The 27,972-nt window shown below is 41.0% G+C and overlaps 2 protein-coding genes and 1 non-coding gene across 3 annotated transcripts; 1 reads left to right on the top strand and 2 right to left on the bottom strand.

Moving 5' to 3' along the window:
- The first annotated feature begins 429 nt into the window (after positions 1-429).
- LOC102794948 (rhomboid-related protein 4-like) lies at positions 430-16,903 on the top strand. Its single transcript, XM_087851732.1, has 8 exons — positions 430-534; positions 6,293-6,460; positions 10,330-10,642; positions 12,993-13,125; positions 13,256-13,344; positions 13,549-13,605; positions 15,571-15,714; positions 15,843-16,903. The coding sequence occupies exons 2-8, from the start codon at positions 6,317-6,319 to the stop codon at positions 15,953-15,955; spliced, it is 993 nt and encodes a 330-aa protein (XP_087707858.1). The 5' UTR covers positions 430-534; positions 6,293-6,316; the 3' UTR covers positions 15,956-16,903.
- Positions 14,402-14,565, bottom strand: LOC118453654 (U1 spliceosomal RNA). Its single transcript, XR_004843389.2, has one exon. It is a non-coding gene; the product is annotated as a U1 spliceosomal RNA (small nuclear RNA).
- A 798-nt stretch (positions 16,904-17,701) lies between the features above and the next one.
- Positions 17,702-26,115, bottom strand: LOC102781417 (queuine/queuosine transporter SLC35F2-like). Its single transcript, XM_087851731.1, has 8 exons — positions 26,006-26,115; positions 23,827-24,002; positions 23,213-23,340; positions 22,521-22,680; positions 21,342-21,498; positions 21,206-21,258; positions 20,127-20,281; positions 17,702-17,950 (listed from the first exon to the last, which is right to left on the bottom strand). The coding sequence occupies exons 1-8, from the start codon at positions 26,068-26,070 to the stop codon at positions 17,702-17,704; spliced, it is 1,143 nt and encodes a 380-aa protein (XP_087707857.1). The 5' UTR covers positions 26,071-26,115.
- Between the last annotated feature and the right edge of the window lie 1,857 nt (positions 26,116-27,972).

Below are 27,972 nucleotides of genomic sequence, written 5' to 3'. Positions count from 1 at the left end.
TCCAAGTAGTTTCTGGTCCTGTTTCTCTTTTCATGTCACAAACTGGATGGTAGATTAGTGAATGTACTCTAGGACAGTTTGATTCATGTGTTCAGTGTCAGACAGGTGACGTCAGCTTCATGTGGTTCTTTTGCTTCTTGCAGTTTAGTATCTGCAGCAACAACAGAAAACACTGATCACACAAACAGACTCACACAGACACACAAGGACCGAGTCAGTCCAGTCATAGTGTCTTCAGATCGATCCAGCCTTCATCTCCCTGATGTTCGCTGACCATAAACCCAAGCACGGCTCCCCTGCTGTGTAGCTCCTCCCGTCACGGTGTAAATGACCTTTAAATTTGGTAAATATTTTTACGTTTGTTTGAAAGGCACTTCGGTTTTATTTTGAAATCCGTGCTTTTATTTTGAAACAGGAAATTGGCGCAAAACCGTTAAAGGGCTGTTAGTAACGTTTCTTTTAGGATATGGTAAATAGTGTGAAAAATATGTACGTTTCCTTTGCCAATTAGTACCTGGCTGACAGTGGCACAAGGTTTGTTAATGTTTCCTTTAACGGAATAAGTTACATGCAATCAAAATGTCGTTTAATAGAGTTTATGTTGTTAACCTTGACCTTGACCTTTATGTGTAGTTGTAAGTTAGTGAGATGATATAATGAGTTGAGTGATGTAAATTTGATGTATATGCTATATGTGAGCAGGAGAAATTTGTTTCCTTTGATGTTATTAATATTAATGTATTAATATTGCTGGTTTTGTTTTGCTCCTAGCTCTTACGGTGTCTTCACTGAATGTTTCAATAATAACATTTCCAATAAAACCTCTGTAAAGCATCAGTATAAGAGACCATCATTCAGCCAGGGATGCTACAACGGTCCTGGATCTGTGACCCATCATTTTGTGTTTTTGAATTATTAATAATCTTTGATTTCATTGTTATTTAGTTTCCAGTCTCTTGATTTCTGTGTCTGTGCTTCCCCCATGTTCCTTACGTCACATTTAGTAAAGTTATGTTTTCATGTCTGTACTTCTCATTGTTTCAGTGTCAGGTTTGTGTCATGTTTCCTGTTTTACTTTGACAATCTCGTGTGCTATGTTTGTGTTTTCAGTTTTGCTTCCCCTGATTTTGTGTGATTTCTCCCTCCCCTCCTCTTGTGTCTCATTCCCTCGTTATCCCTGTGTGTTTTAAGCCCTTTATCTGTGTGGATCATCTGTGTATCACCTGCTGCATTTCTCCGTGTTCCAGGTTTCATGGTCTGTGTTTCATGTCTCTCACTGTCAGGTTTTTAATTCCTTTGTATTGCTTCTGTAGCTGCTCCCAGTTTAGGTTTAGTTTAGTTCTTAGTCACTGTCTGCTTTTGTTTGCATTCTGTTCCTGCCACCATCAGAGATACACTTACGCTGTGTCCCATTTCAGGGTCTGCACGCTTGAAGTACGCATTTTAAGTGCGGTTACGTCACCGCCACGCGACGACGGCTGTCCCAATTCGAAGTGTACTTGAAATGCATACTCCAAATGCGCCGTCGATTTCCCCAAATATCAAGCGTGGTCCGGTGCACGCTTCGTGGTCCCATATATCCCACAATTCATAGCGCGGCGGTGGGTGTGGATAATTTTGCCACAAAATATGGCAGAAGGGAGCGGCCAAGAGTGAACTGTCAAAAGTAAGTACTGAATATGACGTCACTTATTCATGTGCGAATGTTTAATAATGAAGAACATTAAAACATTGCTGTTGGCCACATGCCGGCAAAGTTATGTGACACTAGTGATGTTTGTACTTTCAGCATTAACTTGGTTTTAAAGCCTCTACTTCTAAATATACATATAGTCGACCTTAATCTTACAGAGAATCTGATGATTTTATGGATAATTAAAGTCAGTCATATATCCACAAACACAACAAGCTGAAAGTCAGTGATATAGATTATATATATATATATATATATATATATATATATATATATATATATATCATAATAATCTGACAATACTATAATATTGGCCATATTATATTTACATTACCATAGTGAGATGACTTTAGTCTCATGAACAACATTAACTAATTATTATTTACTAGCTAATCTTAAATGACTGTTCAGTACAGAAATTAAGCCCTTGAATCATGTTTTACAGTCCTGTGGTCTCAGCCTCAGATACTCAACTGATCAAAGTGATGTCATAACAAAAATGATTGACCAACAAAACAATTTTCTCCTTTATTTCTGTCAAACAAAGCTGTATGTAACGTGTCTCGCGGTTAGTATCATGGTTGCTAGGCAACCTGAACAGCGCGACGAAGCATATACCGTCCCATTTCACAAGCCTCTCACTTCCGCACTTCTCGTACTTATAGTACGCACCGTACGTAGTACACGTAGTGCGCGTACTTCAAGCGTGCAGACCCTGAAATGGGACACAGCCATAGTGTAAGTCCATTCATCAGTGTCTGCAGTTGGGTCCATACTCTCTGCTTTCCATGTGACACTTCCAGTCAAAGGCGGCACTAAAAACAACGATGGTTATCTGCTGGACTGAATGAAGATTTGAGCTTAAAGTGTTTCCTTTGAACAAGTTTCTATAAAATATAAAAGTATGTTTTTAATTAAATCACACTGCTCTGTTTTAATATTTGCATCATTGTTACACTTAGGGCTGTGCGATATGACCAAAATCTCATTTCCCAATATAAGACATCTATCGCCCGATAACAATATAAATCACAAAAATGTAACATTTTCTGTAAATTCTGTGAATCTCGGGCAGCTCGTCTTGCGGGAAGTGTTTCCAGTTACGCGTCGTGTACCTGGAGTCGAGTGTTTTAACCGATGCATGAAACGATACATTTTTAGACATAAGTTGTAACGGCCGCCGTTTTCTTTGTGAGTATTTATTACACGGCGTGCTGCGGGGAAAAGCCTGTTCTAACGTTTGAGTCTAAGGTTTATTTTTTAGCACCTGGCGGCTCTTTTTAAATTCTCATCCGTAAATAATCTGCTCTTTCACGTGATTCAGTTTATTTTGAAAAGTCTCAACAGGATCTTGAGCTTTATTGTGAAAGGTTTATGTAGAAAATAAACAAGCGGACACATGATGGTTTTACCTTCGTTGTTGCTAAGGACAACGCATAAAAAACAGGCACTTGTCTGTCCATAGTGTGGTTATATTAAATATAAGAGAAAGAGAGAACTTTAAGAAATTAATATAGCCACTACAGTGACCATTGCTGTAAACAGTTTGTTTTGCGACACCACGAAACAAACGATAGCATAAAATGAAACATAGACGTTTTTATATTGTCATCCGATATATACAGTGTTGGGGAGTAACGGAATACATGTACCGCCGTTACGTATTTAAAATACAAAATATGAGTAACTGTATTCCGTTACAGTTACCGTTTAAAAAGGTGGTATTTAGAATACAGTTACTTTGTTGAAATAAATGGATTACACGGCAGTACTTTCCTGTTTCATATTGTGGCGGGTCAGGCCTGTTTGGGTTTTGTTTGACAGCTACGTACTGTTGTCCCAGGTGGCAGCGTTATGGTTGCCATGGTTACAGGGTGACGCTCGCTCTCTGTGTTTCCTGGGTGAGAGAGGCCTTTGTTGTTGTTGTGCTAAGCTAATAGGCAGAATGCTACAGGTATAGCTCTAAAGAATGTAGCATCATAGGCAGTGTAGTCCGTGCTGCAGGGAGAATGGACTGCCATACCCGTTATGTGTCTGTGAGCGAGGGAGGGAGAAAAAGGAAAAGTACGAGCTGCCATCGAGCAAAAACGGGAGCTGGAAGCATGTAAATATAATAATAACCACTGCAGCCAAGAAGAGAGCCTGACGAGCCCAGTTGTAAGTAAGCTATTAAGACTCGACTGTACACCGTGTTCGTGTTTTCCTCCAAAAACAATAAGTTCCGTTGGAGCAGCCTTTCAACGCCTCTCTCTGTCTCTCGCTAGCAAAGTTGACCCAGACAACAAAGTAAAGCTATATTTCGGCTACGAGCCGACACAGAACCCACCGTATTAGCCAGAGGTCCCTTTACTACGGTTCGGAGCCGCGGACCTTCAGTAACAGTAATAAATCACAGCAATAGAACATTCATGTAGTTGTAAACAGCATGATAATATATTAAGTAATCCAAAGTATTCAGAATACGTTACTCTCATTGAGTAACGTAACGGAATACGTTACAGAATACATTTTGGGACATGTGTTCTGTATTCTGTAATGGAATACATTTTAAAAGTAACCTTCCCAACACTGGATATATATCGTTATATCGAACAGTCCTAGTTACTCTATTGAGAAAACTGATATGAGACCAGGAAGTGAATTCCCATTTGGTCCTTTTAAATCCACGCATCTGCCAAATTGCTCTACGTGAATGATATGACCTGATGTGATGAAGTCCACAAGGCTTGGCATGTTTGTTGGTATGGCCAAATTAAATTGATGAAATTGAGACTTGTCATCTATTTCCCTGAGTGCTGCCTGTGCCACATCGAGTCTGCAGCTCAGAGAGTAAAACGGCCTCCATTAAAAATTAATCCAGTTTAACGTTTCAGAGCTGCCGTCACCTTAGAAATAAACAGCAGGGTGAAGTAAAGTGAAACGCCCACTTTTAGATTGATCATGTGCCACAGTGCCACCCTTTCCCGTGAACGCGCAGGGGAAACCTGGGTTAACTTAGCAAGTTAACAACCAGCTTAGTGTGGTCGGTAATCCTGATCAGCGGTGTTAGGGTAAGTGAATCCACGTCACAGAAACATAACCCGGGTGTGATTAACACACACCCTGGGCTCAGAGCGATTAGTTATCACATGCTGCAGAGCTTTGTGTTTGTTAGCTGTTCTTCATAAACTCATATATTTTAATAGAAATGCAATTATGGAAGATGGAATAGGATATAAGCATCCACGGCGCAGGATTTACACGGATGCGTTTCAGATCGTCTCTAAAGCCCAGCTCCGTCCTCAGCCAATGAAATCTCGCTGTGCAAACATACCGAGGGTGACGTGTTGCCTTCTGATGGATTTATTGCTCACCGGCAATCAAACTGTTTGTGCTGCTATTTGTTTATTAATTTATTGCGCGGGGTCGTTCTTCTCTGAGGTATCACTTTCGATTTTCGTGCCCCGGCGGGAGCGCGCAGACAGACGACAGAAGAAGTGTGTTTCCCCACCCAAAGCATGCATAAACAAGCACATCGCCAGACGGGACGGAGTTGACCTGTAAGTTTGTTCAGATTCTGCTGATTCTTATTAAAAGAGAAATAATGAGGACGAGGAGCAGACACTGCTGAGTCTAAAGACTGCAGATTCGTGTTTACATTATGTGGAAAAAGTGAAGGTTTGGCTGTAACTGTTTGGGCACCGCTAATCTCGTGATGCACAGGTCTATACAAGCCTAGATGCTAAACATTTTTCTGTTTGTTTGTTTTTTAGATATTATTAGATAGACCCCATCTTTGTCATTAATTCATGAAATAATGAAATAAAGTGACTCATCTGTGAAAAAGAAACATTAAAGGAGCAGTTCAACATTTAGGGAGCTAAAGGAGTGCAGATAAATGCTCAAGAGAATGTGTATTTGAGCGTTTTTCAGCACACAGTTATTATCATGTTATATCTGTTTGTTCTTGCACATCCACCTAAGGGTGCAGGGAGATCTTTGAGGCTGTGCAGCGCATGACCACTGGAGAGCTCTGCCTGCAGCACTGAGCTCTTTTAGAAGTCAGCTAAAGACTTAAATAGTAATGTTATGGCGTGTATCATCCCCCACCTAAACCAACCCCACTCTGCATGTGCGTAGGCACGTGCTTTTCCCCCAAATCATGGCTATGCTCACTCATTGTTTAATGTTTAATTGCAATTAATTTTGTCAAACGCCAAAAGATGTTACTAGTATATTTTAATTAAACTTTTTTTGTCGATCTACAAATGTTTCGATTACAATAACAGCAAAAGAGTGGCCATCTTTAGGGGGATAAAATGTGTTTTTTCATCATAAAGACTGTGATGTGATTACATGAAATGGTCCCTTCAGTATTGCTGCTGTGAGAAAGAAGTTTTGACACATGCTAGTTTTTAATAAAAGGTTTAAAACAAAAACTGTAATATTCTCTTTTGGCTGGATGGTTTTTGTCTGTTTGTGTTTATAAGTGTAAATTATATAGTCGGTGGTAATACAATCAATTTTACTTTTCATTGTCCGTGTTTGTTTGGTGATTGGTGATTCTAAATTGGCCAGAACTGTGAATTGTTGTCTGTCTTTATCTGTCATGTCAAACAGTTCCTTTAAACCTCAGCTTTCAACATGCAGAGGGGTTTCCAGGCAGGCCTCCTGCTCCTGCTTGTCCAGCTGTTCCAGGAGGGTCCGGGAAACATCCCAGCCATCACCCTGGCTGTCCTGGGATTCAATGTGTACCTGTACGTGTTTCCTCCTGCTCCACCACTGAAGGTAACTCCCCACTGTAACATTATATGATATTATATAGATTGAATAAGAGTGGTATGATGAAATGATGGGATTTAAAGATGGGGTCGTCTGATTGTTGGAGTTTCTATGAATTATTGTAAAGTCTTTACCTCATGATATGAAGCGCCTTGATGTGACTGTTGCTGTGACGAATAAAATAAAATTGAACTGAACTGAGGAAGCTAGCCAGCCAAATACACGTATACATTGAGGGCCCTGCTGCTCTCTGGCAGGTAGCTCCATGCCCTCCTGGGTTTTAAATGCACCTTAGAACACACATGCATCAACACTACATATGAGCGGGCGGAGGGAGGTTGGAGTCTTCACACCCCCCCCCCCCCCCCCCCCCCCCCCGTTCTCTGTTGCCTGTTGGGGTGGGGGTGGGGGCGCTGGGAGGAGGAGTTGGCCGTCCGATTGGGGTCTGGAATGTGGGGCCTCCCTGCTGCTGGGAGTCGAGGTGGTCTGCTTCTCCCCACCGCAGGGAAAAGGGTGACACCACCTGGGTCTGGGTGCAGTTTCCCCCCTCCAGGGGCAAGGGTACCTAGACCGGGGGTATAAAGTACGCTTGGGGAGTGTGATTGTGTGTACATTGTCTATTTATGTCTGTCTCCATGTTGGGTGAGTGCTGAGTATTTGCATATGTGTGCATTGGAGGGGGGGGGGGGGGTCGTATCTGTGTGTGCCCGATTGTTTGTGTCTATATGTCAGGTTGGGTATCAGACGCCACCTCTCTAGGGACATCTCAGGCCCTCCAAGGTATGGAGGGCTACCTCCCCCCCACCACTTCCCCTGCCAGTGGCAGACACCCTCAGACATCAATGCATTGGTGGTTCTTTGTGTCCGGGGGTGGGCATCCAGGTACGCACCGGCTCACTCCTGGTGGCTGTTTGTCAGGGCCTGGTGCCTGTGGCTCGGTTACTCTGGCACAGCTGGCTGCCGGTGGAGCTCACGGGCATCACCCCTCATTTGGGGCTCTCCTCAGCTCTTTCCGGGAGAGTGGCCATAACACGCAGTCACTCTGAAGTACTGTAAAAGCCACTGAAGTGCCCAGTCTTGGTTTGAATTGGAGATATTTGTCAGTGTATAAACATCAAATACAGGCCCTCATCTAATATAAAGTACCTTGTTGTACCTGTAGTAGTATAATGGATTGTCACTGGGGTGGTACTGCCGTTGTACTTGAACAGTCCTGTGAAATACTAAGTACAGGTCATGATTCATTAGCTTGGAAAACCTCGTTAACAGAAAAAGGAATCATTTTCTTTTTGACTTTGTCTCTCATATTGTTGTGGAGGAAGTTTGGCCCACTGTTGTTTACAATCTTGCTTCAGTTTATTGAGAATTCCATCCATCCATCTTATTCTGCTTCATCCGGGGCCGGGTCACGGGGGCAGCAGCCTAAGCAGAGAAGCCCAGACCTCCCTCTCCCCAACCACCTTCTCCAGCTTATCCGGGGGAACACCAAGGCGTTCCCAGGCCAGCCGAGAGATATAATCTCTCCAGCGTGTCCTAGGTCTACCCCGGGGCCTCCTCCTGGTGGGACATGCCCGGAACACCTCGCCCAGGAGGCGCCCAGGAGGCAACCTTGTCAGATACCCGAACCACCTCAGCTGTCTCCTTTCGATGTGGAGGAGCAGCGGCTCTACTCTGAGCCCCTCCCGGATGGCTGAACTTCTCACCCTATCTCTAAGGGAGAGGCCAGCCACCCTTCAGAGGAAGCTCATTTCCACAGCTTGTATCCGCAATCTCGTTCTTTCGGTCACTACCCACAGCTCGTGGCCATAGGTGAGGGTAGGGACGTAGATCGACCGGTAAATTGAGAGCTTTGCTTTTACACTCAGCTCCCTCTTCACCACGACGGACCGGTGCAGCGGCCGCAGCACCAATCCGTCTGTTGATCTCCGGCTCCCTTCTCCCATCACTCACGAACAAGACCCCGAGATACTTGAACTCCTCCACTTGGGGCAGGAACTCATCTCCGACCCGGAGTGGGTACTCCACCTTTTTCTGGCTGAGAACCATGGCTTCAGATTTGGAGGTGCTGATCCTGCATTGGGTCCTGCATTCCCGCTGCTTCACACAACGTTGCAGTGCGAGCTGGAGGCCATCACCCAATGAAGCCAACAGAACCACATCATCCGCGAAAAGCAGAGATGAGATTCTGAGGCCACCAAAGCGAAAGCCCTCCGCCACTTGGCTGCGCCTAGAAATCCTGCCCATAAAAATTATGAACAGAATCGGTGACAAAGGGCAGCCCTGGCGGAGCCCATCACGCACCGGGAACGAGTCCGACTTATTGCCGGCAATGTGAACCAAGCTCTTGCAATGGTTGTACAGGGATCGAATGGCCCGTAGCAATGGGCCAGACTCCATACTCCCATATCACCTCCCACAGGACACCCTGAGGGACACAGTCGAATGCCTTCTCCAAGTCCACAAAACACATGTAGACTGGTTGGGCAAACTCCCATGCACCCTCAAGTATCCTTGAGAGGATAAAGAGCTGGTCCAGTGTTCCGCGACCAGGACGAAAACCGCATTGTTCCTCCTGTATCCGAGGTTTGACTGGCGGACAAACTCTCCTTTCCAGCACCCTGGCATAGACTTATTGAGAATTTGAGGTGTTTATTTACACACATCTCTCTAAAGGTCTCAGCCACAGCCTTTTATTTAGGATTAGGTCTAGACTTTGACTGGTTTATTGCAGCACCTTGATTCTTTTCTTTTGTTGCTTTGTTGTGTTGGGATCATTGTCCCGTTGCATGACCCAAAGCTTTAGACGTCTGACAGATGGCCTCACATATGACCCTAGAATACTTTAGTGTACAGAAAAGTTCATGGTCTCTAGTCAATGACTGTAAGGTGCCTGGGTCCTGTGGCTAAAACACAAGTCCAACTCTCACTTGCTGATGATCAGTTAACCAATGACATTTGATAGCAGCACCTCTCTGCTACTTAAACTGTACCTGTTGGGACAGACATTAACCTGTAATTTTATATTTCGTTTATGAACAAAACGTCCAGTGCAGCGATTGCATCTTAGACTGACTTTCCTCAGAATCAGAAGTTGGTTTTTTTTGTAATAAGCAGGAGATGTCTTATGTCTTTTATCCTGTCTTCCTTCTCTCACCCCAACCGGTCGCGGCAGATGGCCCCGCCCCTCCCTGAGCCTGGTTCTGCCGGAGGTTTCTTCCTGTTGAAAGGGAGTTTTTCCTTCCCACTGTCGCCAAAGTGCTTGCTCATAGGGGGTCATATGATTGTTGGGTTTTTCTCTGTATCTATGAAGCGCCTTGAGGCGACTTTTGTTGTGATTTGGCGCTATATAAATAAAATTGAATTGAATTGAATTGAATTGAATTGAATTGAACCAGAAAATGGCAGACATTCGGATGACAGGCAAAAATACATAATTAAGTCATAAAAATTGAAGATTATCTTCCCGGTTGAAGAGAATCATGTCTTTAATGATGACACAATGAGTCTGAGCAAAAAATGGAAAAACCTTGAGGTGAACCTTTAAACAGAGAGACAGGCGAGAATCTTGTTGGATAATTTAGCAACAGAAAGAGGAAACTGGATTTAAAAAAACAAACAGCCCACATGGCGGTGCTTCTGTGGCAGCCAACACCTGCATGGCTGCAAACAGAACTGACAAACTGGTTTTTGTTCATGGTTTTTCGGCTGACGAATATAATAAAACGTGTGCAGGAGCATTCTCCATACTGAACCATCAGCTGAAACATCCTGCCTTCAAAGTCGCCTGTCAATGATTTTGGATTCACATTATTGATGTATTAAAAAGAATCAAAAGCAGTTTTTGTTGCATACGACTGTTTTTACTTTGTGTCCAGGCTTGCATGAGCCTTGATCAGGTGTACCGGAATAAAGAGTGGCGACGCCTCTTCCTGTCCCCCCTGCATCACATCGATGATTGGCACCTTTACTTCAACATGGCGTCCTTCCTGTGGAAAGGCATCAGGCTGGAGCGGCGTCTGGGTGGAAGCTGCTTCCTGTACCTGCTGTCAGTCTTCTTTCTGCTCACTGGATTGGTGTACCTGCTGCTGCAGGCGCTGATGATTAAGCTCATGGAGGGCATGGATTCTTCTGATCCATTAGTGGAATATGTGCAGGCTTTCAGCAGAGAGTGTGCTGTCGGCTTCTCAGGTACAAACTCCCAGCAGTAGTAGTGATTCAAAGGAAGAAAATCTAGATGTATGTATAACAAGATAAAATTTTAAAAAAGTACTTTAAGTAACTGTTAAAGAAAAAAGTGAAGGAGTGATTCATCAGCATTTATTTTTTCATAATACTTCAAACTTTTGAAGTATTATGTAAAATTTTGGTAGTTGAATGTGTTGATCTGTGGAACCAGCATCCCAATACAGGAAGTTTGGATCGGCTCTCTGTTCAAATAGACCAGTCACTGATCCTATGGGTTGTACCCAGTAGGCAGTGCAGAGCTTGGATGCAGCTGATGGGTGAGGGGACTAAATTCTGACCCTGTCCTCCAGATGTCCACCCTGCCCTGCAGCCCCATGTAACCTTGCAGGCCCACTTTCAGGCCACCAACCACACCTGTTGGGGCAGCTCCCCTCTAGATCAGTGCTCTTGGAATATGACTGGGTTTAGTTTAGTGACCTTGTCCACAATAACATTTAAGTGGATACTGGTGAAACGTGAATAAACTCAAACACTAACAGAAACCAACTAAGACCAAGGATCCTAATGACCTCATACAAGTTAAAGATACAAAAACACAGATGAATAAAAGACAGCTAAAATACTTAAGAACAAAATGAATCATCTAGAAAAAAACTAGAAACAAAAACAAAACGTAAATCTAAAAACAATAAAATATACAAACCAGAATCTCCAAAAGTTCATATGACACCTCAAATTCACCAGGGAGGATATGAAAAGTGGCAGGTTAGCCTTCTTAGACTGTGAGATTTCCATCAGTAATGGGGGACATCTAAAAGCTGGCGTGTACCATAAACCTACACATACGGATCAGTATTTAAGGTTTGACTCTCATCATCCACTGGAGCACAAACTGGGTGTCATCAGGACGCTACAACACAGAGCGAACACCATCCCCACTGACACAGCAGCCAGAGAGGCAGAAGAACAGCACATCAAGAAGGCCCTGAGTAAATATGGTTATCCCAGCTGGACTTTTGTCAAAGCTGGGAAGGCTCCTAAAGAAAGCTCCAGCCGATCCAGCAGAAAAGGACAACCGTTGCCCAAGCGAAAACCTGTAGTGATCCCATACGTGTCAGGAGTATCGGAACAGAGCAGAGACGCATTTTTTCTAAACACCGGGTCTCTGTGGCTTTTAAACCCGAAAACACGCTGCGCCAAAATTGGTCCACTCCAAGGATCGGGTCCCTCGACACAAACAGAGTAACATAGTGTACGCTGTTAAGTGCCAGGAGGATTGCCAGGATTTATACATCGGGGAAACCAAACAACCTCTGGCGAAGCGGATGGCACAACACAGAAGAGCTACCTCGTCAGGCCAGGACTCTGCAGTCTATTTACACCTACAGGCCAGTGGACACTCTTTCAATGATGAGGCTGTGCACATCCTGGACAGGGAGGAACGCTGGTTTGAGGGCGGAGTCAAGGAGGCCATTTACGTGAAAAGGGAAAGACCATCTCTGAATCGAGGAGGAGCCTAAGGGTATATCTGTCACCATCTTACAATGCTGTGATTGCAGCCATTCCCCAACTCTCTGTGAATGGGACTCATGGCCATTGATCAGTGGTTGTTGATCAATGGTCATGAGAATTTGCATAATTAAGATTAAGGAACTGACCTCCCAGCCCTTTGTTCATTCAGTGGGCTGGTTTCAGTCATTATGCAAATGTACTGTTTATAAGATTGGGGAAACCTGCAGTCAGCTGAGACTGAAGACGTCACCTGGATGAGTGACGAAACGTTTCTCCCAGAAAACGCTACGTCCAGATGAACAGTATAAACCTTTGGAGAGTTACTTACCTGGATGATTGAGAATACATCAAGATGTAAAGAACCTGAACTAAACATGAATTTAAAGTCCTGAACCCAGAACTATGACACCTGAGAAAATGACACTGAATTAATCAAAATCTAAACACAGCATAACTAAATGACTCTACATTAATATTTTTGAAGTTGAATGTTTAAAATCCTGCAGCCACAATAAATCCAAGTTATAAAATCAAACAAATATATAAAATAAGTAAGTAAAAATAGTCTATATTAAGCTAAATACACTAATTTAAACATAATAACTATAATACGTTGCCAGAAGGTTAAACTTTCATCTTTTAAAATGAGAAGATTTGCTGTTTTTCTTCCTCTCACAGAAACTGAATTATTTTCATTTTTGGACTAAATTTTTTTTTTTCACCTAAATGATTAATCAACTAATCATAATGAGATATTTATAACATTTTGTTAAAGAATATAAGAATATCTTCACACGGCCTTTGTTTCCTTCCTTAATTTTACAACCACATCTGTTTGCAGGGGTCTTGTTTGCGCTGAAGATCGTCAATAACCACTTCAACCCTGGTGGTGTGACGTACGTGATGAATATTCGGGTGTCCAATCGCTTTGCTAGCTGGGTGGAGCTGGTGCTCATCTATCTAATCGCTCCTGGGTGAGAGACTGCTCCAGTGCAAGATGATCACCTAGAAAACAAAATCGATTTTGAAGGCAGCATCTTTTTTTATCTAAAACTGAGCAGATATTTTATCATCATGGTCTTTTTCCCTGCTGCTCTCTCTCAGGACCTCTCTGGTTGGCCACCTGGCAGGTGTCCTGGTGGGTCTGCTCTACACTGTGGGTCCACTGAAGACCATCATGGAGGCATGTGCAGGTCTGAATGCTGCTTTCTCAGTTTGTGTAGCAAATGAATTTTTCATTCTGCAAACAAATAAAACAAAAATACACAGTCATGATCAGTAAACATCACATTAGCAGTTACAGCATGTTGTATTTGTGTGAGCATGTGCCTGTGTGAAAGAAATCTTTAATACTTAAATATGAATCTGAAAATGCTTTTTTCTGTCTCTCCAATCAGATATGATATCTTCAGATGGAGTTTCTTCACGCCAGCGTTCATACTACAGCTCTTCAGGTAAAACAGCGATCTCCAAAAGTTGATTCTGTTCATCTGGACGAAACGTTTCTCCCACAAAACGCTACATCCAGATGAACAGAATCAACTTTTGGAGATTTACTTTCCTGGATGATTGAGAATGCATCAAGACGTACAACAGCAATGTTATAGAAAACATAAAGGATCCACTGTTTTATAGAATATGCAATAATCCAGTGAGAAAGACTGTTTGTTCAGTTTTCTGGTACAGCTTTTAAAACCTGGGTGCCCACTTTCTGAAAGACGAACCACTTTAGGATCCATGATGAGGTTGCCTCAATTTATCTTCAACACTTTATTTTTGGAGATAAATTATCTGAATTTCAGGAGTGGGACCATGCCTCCAAACATGCCCCTTCCAGGTCTTACCTATATATGACAAGCCGTTCGTTCTTGTTTTCGTTCTCGGATGAGAGGTGAAACATCTTCAAGCAACTCAAAGAAGTCCAGACACTTTTCTTTCCAAGCTCCTTAGATTACTGTATACTAGTATTCTTATTGTATATATTGTTCCCCTGTTCCTCTGTCTCTCTTGCTGCGTTGAGCATGTGTATGAAAAAATAATTTCCCTCGGGATAAAATTCTTCTTTTCTTATCTTATCTTTGACGTCTCTGAACATTTACAGAGCTCTACCGGCCTCCAGCGGAGAAACGAGGAAACTGCACGCTACTCAAAATCACTCACCAGTCATATCATCTTCATATACACATGTTAAATTATCTCGTTACAGTTATCAAGCGCAAATGTTTACACAAATTCTTTTTAACACATCATTAGGGGAGAGCGCGAACGCAGTCCCCACTATCAGAAATTATGTAGTCGAGATTCCCACATTTGGGGAATTCGCAGGCTGTCAGCAAAGCCAGAGTGCAATGGGTAAGCCTCGGCCTGAGAGAATCACCTTCTTGATCATGGTATCTCTCCTACCAGGTAAGTATGAGTTCTTCAGCTCACGCATGGGGGAGTCTTTCACACACAAACCCTGCACACTCACGGTGCTCACAATCTCACAATCAACACAGACACAGCCTGCAGGAAGCTGGGACTACACACTATTTATATATACACATGAAGTAGTTTCCAACAGAGCCCCATAAGGTTATTTAGCTTTACAAATACCGGGAGGATTTCCCATCATGCATTGCTGCATCTGCGCAACAAGAGCTAGCTGAAAGATAATTTTTTTTCATCCATTTAACCTCCTTAAATCCACCAACAGACCACCAGGAAGTTCAGCTAACTCAAAGGTCAAGCACGCTGCTAAACGAGTTTGTCTGATATTCGGGGAAAAGAGGATAAACGCAAACGTTTTCGAGTTTGCGTTCTTCCGGTCTTTTCGTTAACTGCTGCTAGGCAACCAACAGTTTCCCGCTACAGTCTCGGAGTTTGAACACCGCTGCTCACGAAAACACGTCTGTGAACATGTCCGAGTGCAACAAACAACCAGAAAACAATTCAAATAAAAACACTCTAAATATGTACTCATTAACAACGACTGAATTCACTCAGAGCAAATTTTTGCTTTGGCGGGAGTTTATTACCTGCTAAAGATGGCAGGACGTCTCAAATCACGCGGGTCCGGCGCACATACACGTGTTAGTACACGTGCTATAGAGTATAAATATACTATAAATTATGGTTTAGTTATCTGGATGAGCCAAAATCCTGCTTCATAGTGTTGGCCACTGGTAGGAAGGTAGATGAGAGGAATAATCAGGATGAGAGGATTTCTGACCGTTTGGTTTGTGAAAGTGCGTTATGTAGGTTCCAGCACTGCCACTGCAGCCTGGCTTTTGAGTGAATCTGCTTTATAGACACTCAGTACTTTTATTTTTATTAACTTTCTTTGTTGTAACCTTTTCATTTTTACCCAGCGTTGCAAGATTTAAAAATTAAACTCAAGTTAGAAACTTTAATCTTGTAGTGCACATGTGTGCCTGCAGGCTACAGCGGGACCAGACGAGAATATTTTGAAGAGCCACGACCTGCGGAGGATCACACATCTGATTATTCTGAGAACTACATCTCAGGACTGACGGAGGAGGAGCAGATAGAGCTGGCAATCAGAAACAGTCTGAAACATCGAGGCAAGAGGCAGAAGTGACAGTTTGCTTTCACTGCTAAAATTAATACTTAATTTTATAAAATAAATTAGATACATTTGAGCCAAATTATATTTAAAAATTAAACACTTAGCCACAACTTAATTTTTCAGAACAAACCAGGCGAAGAGAAACTGAACATCACCCAGGAGACTCTGAGGATCTCAGGAGGAGGCGGCTGAGGAGGTTTGAGCAGGAAGTTACCAACCAGAGAAGAAGATTGTAATGACGGATTTTTATTTTCCATTTTTGTTTTTTTCTCATTTTCACTGGTTTAACTGGGAAGATGCCTCCCATCACTCTCCCTTGTTGCTGCGGGTCACATAAGAGGATTGAGTCCAGTCTCATGAAGGTGCGGCCTGCAGCGGTCTTCAAACAAAGACTTCCTCCTAGTTTGGACTTCTTGTATTACTTGGTGACTTTGTTTTCTATTGCATGTCACCTTTGCTTTTACTTCCTGTCTTTATTTTCCTGCTGTCTGGTTTTCTGCCAGCATATCGGTTTTATCTGTGGTTAATTGTTTCCACTTCTGTCTTGTTATTCTCGTTATTGCTCCTTGTGTGCCACTGGTTTTCTCACCTTTACCTTTTTGAATTTCACTGTGGGTTTTGCCATTGGTGGTTTTTCATTACTCTGCCAGCTGCTGCAGCTTAGACCTGGGTCCTCTCCACCATGTTTAGGCTACTCAGCATCATGTAGACCTGCACATCTGAACCCAGTGAGCACAGACCAAGTTCACCATCACTTTAATATGTGCCTTAGATTCTGTGTATGTGGAACGCTCCTTTGTTGCCTTCGGTAAGCCATTCCAACATTTAGCTCCTGTATTTACTAAATGTTGTGCACCTACAGACTGCCCCACACTCCCCTCTAGCGGTGGCCCTTGTGCAACTTCACAATCTGAATTTTGATTAATAAATTCCTTTAAAGGATGTGGAGCAAGTCTATGTAGATCCTTATAAATAAAATAGGCATACTTATTTTTTTAATTATGAAAACTCAGAAACATGTTTTTCCAGAATTTCTCAGGGGTAAAATAGCGATGAGTTTTTATCAAAAAGTTTAAGGTTTTTTTGTAATTTCAACTATTTATAACCACATAGTGAAACAATACTCAGTATATGATAAAAGTCTTAAACTGTAGACACATCCTCTCTGCATTGATGGTCTGGAACAGTCTGATTTGCTTGAAAATATAAAGGTTAAATTTTACAAGCTGGATAACTTTTTAGAATCATGTTTAGATGTTAAGTCGGGTCCAAAGTGAGCACAGCATATTTATACTAATTTACAGCCTCAAGGTCCTCCCCTTGAATCCTTGACTACTCTCCTTGCCTCCTCTGATTTTGTATTAGTCCCTCCCACCAGAGATGAGGAGGAGGAGGCGAGGGGAAACATCCATCCAAAGGTGTCCTTTCTTAAACCGATGTCAGTAAAATTTGAGATTTGATACACCGCGTCATAGTAACGGTTTTATGATCTCAGGTGTGACACTGCAATGTGTTATATTTAGGAACCCTTTTAATTTAAGGATATCACACATTTTCTTGAATTATACACACAGAAATTGTGGAGGGTAGAAAATGTAATAATCTTAACTGAAACATCATCATAACAGATAAAAGGCACTCCCTGTGTGCAGGGCCTGTTTTATAAAAAAAAGAAGACATTTCCAGGAAAGACTCACCTGTGCACCTCTGATTATCACTCCTCCTGCAGCTTCACGATACATGTTAGGATTTGAGACAGCCTTCAGTATGGCTCAGTGAAACACAATGTGTTTAAAGAGGTAAATGCTGAAATTTAAATCACTCTTTTCTTTTGCATTTGCACTTTTATTTATCTTTTTTTACATAAACTTCTGTATTGTGCGTTTTTACATGTACCATATGTATCATATAAGAAGCAAAACTCAATAAATAACTTGTTAAAAATACATATACGACATGTTTGCAGACTGTAAACCAGCTGATCACATTCTAGTGCCGAGCTCTGTGCTGCCGTAGCTCTGCTCTGGCCCTGAAGTGCTCCTCTTCCTCCTGTCTTCAGTCGGCTGCAGCTCTTGAGCATCCACAGGGTTTTCAGAGCAGCCTTCCTCGCAGGTAGCAGCAGGTGAAGACGAGGGGCTGGAATCTGTGGCAGCGGTGGGAGTCGGAACAGCGTTGAAGGCGACAAAGCCAATGAGGATGACCACCAGCGAAACAATGTAGAGGCCGGAGAACTGAGCAGGAGCAGAAAGTGAATGTTCAAATTGCATGAAAAAAATGAGTGCAGAAGGAAAGCCAGTTCATTGAGTTCAAGTTATGAATGACATTTTACCTGAGCTGGGGTTTGGCCCAACTGCAGACACTATAACAGATTAATGTAGCTCCAAGAGATGCCACAACCCAAGTATCTTAAACCAGCATTCTTTCCAATGACCAGCAGGGGGCGAGTCTGGATCCGAAACAACTTTTTATTTGACTTGGATTTCTGATCCTGAATGTGCAATATGATGTCCGTGTAAAGTCTGACACTGGACATCTGTGTTCACATTTATGAGTTTCTCTGTTTAACGTTTAATTGCAGGATTTAACTTCATGGTAAATAATAAGAACAGGTCTTTTTGGTAAATGACACTTTGAGTCTCACCTGTATAAATAAAGGTTAAATTAAAGAAAAAACAATATGGGAGTTTAGATGTTGACACAAAGAATGTAATTATGCTTATTAATGAGAAAATGTGAGTGTTTTATTAGGAGAATACTGTGCCACCTCTCATGTGGAACTGACTCATTTAAATTCACTGGCAGGTCAAAAGGGACAGATTCATATTCAGCAGATACACATGCACAAACTGGATACATGCATGGAGCTCTGCATGAGAACACACAGCACAGAGTTACATTTTAACTTTTATCATTATTATTCATTAACATTTCTGAGCGTGCATAACACTCAGCAGGTCATTATGACCCAAAGACGGGATGGGAAGAGACACTATCAGTGTTTATATGTGTGTGTGCTGGAAATAAGTCCTGTCATTAACTGACATAAAAGATTCTCATCTGACCCTGACTAGAAAACACATTAAAGCTCTGTTAAAAAGCAAATAAATCATTTTTGTATCTATTCAAAGTTTCACACTCTAAAGATTAAAAATCTAATGTGTGTTCAGTATTCCTATTGTCTGTGTGTTATTAGCAATTTTGAGGACGTGCACATCCCCAGATGTGTAACTTAACATCACTGTCAGTGCAGCCTGCACAGGTATGAATGCTGGAAATGGCACTGACCACTTGCATGTACAGTGTTCTAGACCAGCGGTCCCCAACCTTTTTTGCGCCACGGACCGGTTTATGCCCGACAATATTTTCATGGACCGGCGTTTAAGGTGTCGCGGATAAATACAACAAAATAAAACCAGTACCGGTACCCAAAAAAAAGAAAATTTATTCATAACACATGTGAAAAGACCAAGGAAAACCGAGTAAACGATAAAAACGATAACAAAATAACGCTGAAAACCGATAAAAACCCTGAAAACTATACATTTCACACCTGAGCCTCAACTCTCGCGGACCGGTACCGGTCCGAGGCCCGGGGGTTGGGGACCGCTGTTCTAGACTCCTAATTGGATTCACTGCAGAAGCAGAATTCAAGCATCATCTCAAAAGAGAATGTGGCAAACTAGCAACAAAGTAACAACTTGATGTTTCAGTGAGCCTTAAATGGCTGTGAGAGGAACTACAGTCGTTTCACTTTGTTTTGGCTTCATTTTTTTAGCCCCTGTTGGTTGCATACCATTTCAGTGAAACATGTTGTTTAATCCAGAAACTACAGAAAATGTTGTGTTTTCTTATTTGAATGTTCTAAGCCTCTGTTCATACACCTACATACCTTACCCAGAGTTGACTGATTGCCGTTCATTGTGTTTTCTCAGTGTCTGTGCTGCTGACAGAAAGTATCCACATCATGTGCAGTTAAGTCTTGTCAGAGCCTGTCTTCCATGGTAGGAAAAATGCATAACTTTGGGTAAAGGTAAAGATCATAATCAGTCCTCCTGTTGCATGATGCTGGTGCTGGATGTTCAGAGGGAAGACTTGAAGACTGATTAAACTGATAAAACTTCAGCTCCTGCTGATGGTGGGCTTTTTCCAATAACATAAATTGTGAAATTATTCCCTCTAATGAGAAGGAATCACATACTGGAATACACTGGATAGATCCCGTAGTCATGACCTTGTAGGATCAACACATTGACAGATGATGTGATGCTTTTTACTAAGATTAAAATTGTTTTTTACAGTCCAACAGTGGGGAGGGTGTTAAAGTGCAGGTCAAGTTTCCTCTTGAGGCGAGTTTGAAGGAAAGGACTGTCAGATATATAAATCAAGAATAACCGAGTGTGCACTCACGTTGTAGTGGAAGAGGAAGATCCCACAGAAGAGGCCGAAGAGGTCAGCGGTGAGCAGGGAGAGGTTGACGGAGGTGGCGCTGCTTAGCTTTATCACTATAGGCATGAAGCTGTACAGAGCATACATACACAGTGCATAGGCAGCGAACAGCAGTCCTGAGAAGAGACATGACCACTGTTAGTTCATTTAAGTATTAAAGAAAACTCAAACATGAAAGAAAAAAATCACTTTATTTCTCAGGTCGACTTCTTCAACATGGTGATCAAAAGTGTCTAATAAAACCTCTAAATTAGTCATCTTTATACACTCAAAGATAAGTTACTGAAATAAGGAATATGAGGGGTGATGCTGTGTCTTTGTGCCAGGCTACATAACTTTAAAGATTTGTTAAAAACTGAATTTTGGCAAACAGGTTGTGTATTTTCTTCCCTCTGAAACAGACCGACTGTGATGCCCTGTTTTGGGTCTTTTAAAATTCACAGAACCTTTTAGAAAAGGTTTTTTCAAACTTTCACTGAGAAAATGTGACAAACGAGACAAGAACTGTGTTTCTGTGAATTTGGGTTAGATTATTTCTGCCCCTTTGTCATGGTCCCTGCTGTAAACATCAGATTTTAGTTGCCTGTAGTCTAATTTTCTTCTCATTTCTTCTCTTTTTTTGTTACTTTTTGCCCTCCTTGAAGAATTATTGACCTAGTGTCTCCTGTTCTGTGCCTTTATGTTTTGAATTATTTTTTTAAGTTAGTTTTGTCGCATTAGTTGGTTGTGACACATTGGTTTTCCTACCAGCTTTGTTCTTTTCTTCTGGCTTTTATTAATAAAGTTTGTTATTTTTTTTCACTGTGAAAATCTCAGTGTGCATAACCTTATGTTCTCATAGTTTAAAGCATTAGTTATTCTGACACATATTGTGTTTATTCAGGTCCCAAAGAGTATCCACTAAGGGATATTTGTGTTGACTGTACCATAGCACCTTTAAATATTTATAGTTTCATAATGTGTTAACATGCGTAACCATCTGGAGGCTTCGGCAGTCCTGTTTTGTCTTCAGAATGTTCCTGAGTTAGATCAGTACTCACCGACTTCCCAGCTCCACTGGATGGCAGGAATTTCATTACGCTCCAGGATCACCCTGAGTAAGAATAAAAACAGAAACACCAGATAAGCCACAAAGTCCACTGAGTCCTAAAACTGATGCCAGTCACACACACTTACATCTGTATGGTGCTGATGATTGTGCCGAAAAGGCCAACCATGCCCAGGAACTCCACCCTGCTCAGGTTCTTCACGGTGTACTCCTGACACACGTTAGACACCGCATACAGCGAAGCACTGAGGAGCACCAGACCATCACCCAACAAGATGTTTGAGGCTGAGGAGAGAACAACAAGATCATCGCTAAGGTTCAACATCATCAGACAAACGCTAATGTTGCCTCAATGTTGGTTTCCCTGTATGTCATGCACAGGCTGGAAAACGCTTTTATCCCAGATTAGAGACCAAAAAGTCAGCAAAAGGTTGGAAAAGTGGTGGCGATGGGATGTATTGTTGGTTTTATAACCATAGAGAAAGTGGTTTTCTTTATTTCTTATGTGTTTTGCATTGATTTTTTCCATCACTAAGTGTAAAACATGTATTTGGTTTATACTTTTCCTCTATTACCTGGTTAGGTTTAGGCACTTACACTACTTGGTTTGTGTTACATGTTGGAAAACACTGTGGTTTGGATGAAAAACGCACCTTCACGACAGTATCTAAACTTTTTTCTGTAATAGAAGGTCTCAGGATTTGAAAACATAAAACTGACACAGGTCTTTATATCTAAAAATTACCTAATATGTGAAGGATTTTTTCTTTGGTCGTTCACTTAAATCCAAAACATCATATGTGTCATAATTTAGGATTCATATAAAGGTTAAGGTCACGTCCTGTTTTATTTTGCACTTCCTGGCCTCTTTACCATGTTTTCAGTTTTACTTCTTTTGTAATTATCACCTGTTTCCAATTAGCCACCTACGACCCGTGTAGCTCTTTCTATTTGCCGGATTGTCTTTGAACTCATCATAGTCGGTTTTCCAGCATTCCAAGTGTTCGTTGTATTTTTCCATAAAGAGAATAAAAGCTTATGATGAAGACTCGAGTGTTTTCAGTGTAACCATCTTGGTGTTGTTCTGTGTCCTGTAGAGGTGGGTGGATTGATCCAAATAGTGATAGATACCAACACTGATAGTGATATCAGATCAATACTCACGTGTTAGGATTCATACTTTGTCTCTATTCTCTAAGTTAAGTTTTTTTTTCACTGGTGTCCTGCATTGACCTGATTTATTAAACAATTTATAGTCTTCCATCAGGGATTTAATTAGTGAGTAAACTCTTTGGAAAATTCCTTACTGGAGCCCTGGTCTCGCCCAGCCAGCAGGTCGGCCCCCACCATGGCCCCCACTCCGAGCAGACAGATGCAGACGGTGACGGAGTGGATCAGCCTGTAGCGAGCCTTCAGAATCCACCAGCTCAGACCCATCAGGACCGGGATCACGAAGCAGTCCAGCAGCTGGAGGCAGAAATGATAACTGTGCAATAACGTATGCGATGGATCAATTAATTTGTTTTGAGCTAATTTTAATGACCACTAATTCAGTCTGATTTTTTCTTTTACATAAGAATTAGTTAAAATGACAAAACACCTTTCAGTTTCAACCTCAAGACAACTCATTTAACACAGTTTAGTGGGCTACATACTGAAGTGAACTGAACTCCAACACCAATACCGGCTGGTATTGATACGATCGATTCTTTGGAGCAAACCCCACACTTCTAGTTTTTGTGGTGCCTTTTGGAGCAAATTGATGGAATTATTTGATTTGTATTATTTACCGTGTGGAACATCCAAAATGCTTCTGATCCAGCTGTGACTTTTGAGTTACAATTTACTGACATGTGTTTACGTTTCAGGAAAGATTGATAGTGATCGATTGATACGATTGAGCATATTATGTTACATTATGTACTGAAGGAGCGGTTGCACTCTTAGTAATCTTGGCACTTTCATAACACACTGAAATAAATTTTGAAAGTCTACTCACCTGTATGCTGGTGATGGTGGTGTATTGGTACGCTTTAACCACAGTGTAGTTTGCTTCCACGTCCACCAGCCCGAGCAGCAAGTACTTCCACCATCGTCTCTTCAAAATCTGTAAAAAATTGCCATCCCCTGCATTTTAAAGGGGAGCACCCCTGAACTTCAGTACTGATGTGTTTGTTTCTGCAACAAGCCTGAGGACACTCTGCCTCACTGCAAAGCAAAATATATTTGCATATTTACAAAAAAAAATCCAAGACAAAATCTCACAAATTTCTGAAAAGGACAGTCCTAAACTTAGAAGAACAAATTAACAAATTTACAAAGAAAATTTTAGATTTTTAGTTAGAGAACCACATCGCTTTACTTTTCTAGTCCGTTTGCAAAGGGCAACACAAAACAATATTTCTATCATCACAATTACTTTACACATTCTGATCACAATACAACACCCAGTTTGGAAAAACCTGCCTCTGAATATCCCAGTAAAGACTGGTCAAGTTTTCTGTGTATTTATGTGTAATATGGCATATAAAGATTTCATTTTACTGCTATAAAGTGTTGCTATGCATGTCATAAATTTCAGCATTAATCTCAGGTGTTCAGCACGGGTGTCACCTGTTCTGCAGAGCAGCATGGTGGTGTAGGTGACAGTCAGCAGGAGGTAGTTCAGGAAACTCTGCAGCATGGGTGTGTTCACGTGAAAGTTTGAGGCCAGGAACTGGGAGGTGATAGCTGTGCCACAGATGAGGCCCGCCAGCCCCTGACCCATAGCCAACGTCTTGGCCAGCTGCCTGAGAGAGAGATGAGCGGTGGATCTTTAACAACAGTCACAACAGGCAGCTTTGCTTTTTGAAGTCGCTGTAAGCAGATTTAAGAGAAACCTCCTCCCTGCCTGGCAGATGATGCTGGTCAACATGTACATACAAAGTGTTTTTCACTTTTCTAAAGAGTTTGTGAGTAAAGCTTGCTTTACACAAGGTGTTTGGTTGATGATGTTTCTACATGGAGTTTTCCCAGTATAACTAACACAACTCACTTTATGTTCCACATAAGCGTTTGGTATCAATCATATCTCCTGTTGTAAACTACCACATTGTTCCTTTAAAGGCAAGTTTTTTTATGTTTTATAATTTGATGTTAAAATGTATTTGACAAAAAAATGTAAGTACAAAAAAAATTAGTTGTAGTCAACAATTTAACCTGTGACTCTTTAAAATAAAACAGTAGAAATGTAAAGATGTGTGCTGAAACACTGGAAATAAAGTTTAAAATAGATGATATTTAAATATTCATAAATGCTGCGAATAACATTTTTAGAAGAGTGTAGTGGCAATTCCTTTTGTTTGACAAACCAAACATCCCACAATTAAAAGTCCACAAGCCACTGCTGCACTGAGATACTATTTCGTACGCAGGCAAAAGAAGTCCACTGTCCAAACTTGAAAGTTGCGTTTTTATGGTTTATTTATCCAGTTTGGCAATAACAAGATCCATTTTTTTGTTACTTCCTGCTGCTTCTCCTGCTCTGGTAAAAAACCATAGGCCCACCCCAGTGCATGCTGGTCCTATACCAGTCTCTTTATTTATAGAAACAAAATGGCCCTACAGCTCTTACTGACTAATTTAACAAAGTAACATCAAACAAACATTGAAACAAAATATTAACTGACAAATAAACTTGTAAATAAACCCCAAAATATAAGTAAACTAACAACAAACTTTAACCAATTTCAAAATAATAAAAAATAAGAACAAATAGCTCCAACAAAGAGTCTTCATTATCCAGCCTGCAGCCCACTGCAACTGTGGTGTCACAGGTTCACAAATATGGAGGCAAATGAAACACAACTTTAGCAAAAACACAAATTAAAATCAATAAATAAATTGAAAATGGCTGCTCTCTTAAGTTTTCCTACTGCAGACCATCCATGCCACATTAGGGTTTGGGTTAACTCTGACATGGCACATACACGCACAGTAAAAGACTAAATACGTTTAGAAATGTTATTTAAAAATAATCTGCTGTACTGAATGCTGCAGGATCTTAAAATATTTGTTTGTTTTTAAAATGTTGAGTTAAGACTTGTCATTTAGGTTTAGCATTTAGGTTTGTCCCCTGCAGAGGGGTACCGGCTTACAACAGTGACCTGGCTGTACACAGCAGTGGCCCAACCACAGACAATGGTTTGAAAACTGCTTGTGCATAACTAATGAAGTCGAGCTAAAGAATAACTTCTTTTTATCTTTCAGCCTCAATCTGTCATTTGCATTTAGTTTGAAAAAAATGTTGGACTTTGGTTTACTTTGCCATTTTGAAAATTGTTCAAGCATTGGCCCTTTGGTGAGGCTGTTGTTCACAGCTAATATTCACAGATGTCTCCTACATGAAGGCAAATCATAAAGTTGTCTATTCAAAGCTTGACTGCATCTGTGAAAACATTCACCTGATTTGGAATGTTTTAATTAATTTCATGTGAAATTTATATGTGAGATGCTGTAAATAAAATATCAGAAGCTGTGAGATCTGCATATGTTTAGGGACTACAAGCATCCATCAGTCTATGTAAACCGAGCTGCACACCTGAAGGACTTAGTTTCTAGATAATATGATCTTAAATGGCCCCTCAAAAAACTGCTAGAGAAATGTTTACTCGGCCTCCGTGCCATTCAGCAGCTTTTTAACTTAAAAAACAACAACTTGTGATTCACTTGAAAGTCTAAATAAAACACAAGTAACTGAACCACTTTGAATCAGACTGCTGATCTCCCCCTCTCGCCTCCTCTGTTCACTCACCAGGTGAAAACCTGTTTGGGGTTGAATTCTCGGATCCTCAGCAGGAGTCTGCTCCTTTTGTTCATTTCGCTGGTGTTCCTGGACGAATCCTCGGACCGTTTAGCAACCGTGTCGTCTCACCAGTGATGGAGGAGTGAGTCCTCTCTTTAAGCTTTTAGCTCCTCCACCTTCACGGTATCAGAGCTGAATGATTAACAGCCTCAGAGGGCAAAGATTACTCCTTCACTTATCTGTTTGTGTGTGTGCGCCAAAGACTAAAAGATAAGAACCGATGATGAAGGATATATATTTTTAAAGTCATCACTGGGATTCTTTTCACCACTGATGAGATGAAAAAGTCCTTTATCCTTGTTTTTTGTATGCAAATGTCCATGGTGAAGAATATAGTTTAATCATGACATAGATTGTTACTTAAATCTAAGTTAATATTTCCCCACTTTAGACAATTGTTATTTACTGCTTTTAATATTAAGATAGAATTTTAAAAACGTATAAAACTGAAATTATTAAACACATTTAAAATATATATATATAAACCAGGACATCTTAACCTCTATGGTTAAAAGTCTTGGGGCACTTTTCAGTCAAATAAGGTTTGGGAACATAACATGATTATTTTATTTGTAATACTGGTCAGATTCCACATAGAAATTTCAAAGGATCTTTATATTTGCACAAGGGAAATTATGGTGGGGGGTTTCATTTTGGGTCTGTTGGGTGTCCAGAGGGTTTTCTTACATTTCCTGCATTCTTAGGCAGCAGTTTGTACCTTTTCCCCTTTGTGCATTTACGCTTCTGTCGCTGTAAAGATATCAGGATGATTTTCTGTTTTTGAGAGTGTCACCTGTTCAACCTTCAAGTGACCAGGTTGTCCTGTGGTATTGATTGTAGGAAGTCTTTCCTCTTATGTTATAGGTGAGTCTACTTGTCCTATAACTATTCCTGTTTTTCAAGGAACTGGCCTATTGGAGTGTCAAGGATAAAGCAGAATTATGTGGAAATATATGAATGAGGGTTTAAAAAAAACATTACATGCTTCTATTCCCTCCATTTTGACAGAGATATCCTGAAGTGCATGTGCAGGTTTAACACCTGCAATCCAGAACAGGCAGATAGCCCCTGGCAAAACAAGCCTTCAGGGATATTTGGATAGTCTGTAGCCTTTTTACCCAAATACTCTCTCCATTGAACAGATTTCTGTGTGGATGAACAGTTGGTAGCTTTCAGGGGCAGGTGCAGTTTCAGCAACACATCCCTGCTAAACCGGCCAAGTGTGGCATAAAGATCTGTTGTAAATGTGATGCCAAAACTCCCTTTTTACACAAAAAATGATTGAAAACTGTGAGCATGATAGTGTTTGTAATGAAAGCAAATCTCATAGTAAAAAAATGGTTTGCATATGAATCCAGATCATCTAGTAAAGCAGAATACAGATACAGAAATCACTGCAATAAATAATATTTACTTTAAACCATCCACCCATCAGCTGCAGGAAAAGCAAAAGAATCTCAACAGGGCTGAAAGACTATTTGTGAGTGAACATTCATCCCCACCATCCCAAATAACAGCAAATAAAAAAAGAAACTCTAGATCATACAACACATGTACAACATACCATCATATAAACAATACATAACAATTAAATTTCAGATTAAGAATAAAACTCAATGTCAGTTTGGAACAAGATTTAAAATGAGATATAAAAAGCATTCTCCAATATTCAGCATGACACAGACAGTATAGCATATAAATATTTACCACCTCTAAACTATTTCAATAAAAGGTTATTAATACAATGTCACCCTAAAATAATAATCCCAATCCTTTTCAAAGTCTTTCCAAAAAGTTATACAGCAACCACAAAAGAGATGAGTCAACATTATTATTAATGCTGTTGTTGTTGTTGTTATAAGTCCATGTTATTACACAATTTTATTGTTGCACTTCTTAGGACTAATTGTGACACG

Source organism: Neolamprologus brichardi, chromosome 14 (assembly GCF_056152115.1).
Source record: "Neolamprologus brichardi isolate AB-2024 chromosome 14, ASM5615211v1, whole genome shotgun sequence".
NCBI lineage: Eukaryota > Metazoa > Chordata > Actinopteri > Cichliformes > Cichlidae > Neolamprologus > Neolamprologus brichardi.
The sequence above is the reverse complement of the archived record's forward strand: the minus strand, read 5'-3'. Positions and strand labels throughout refer to the sequence as shown.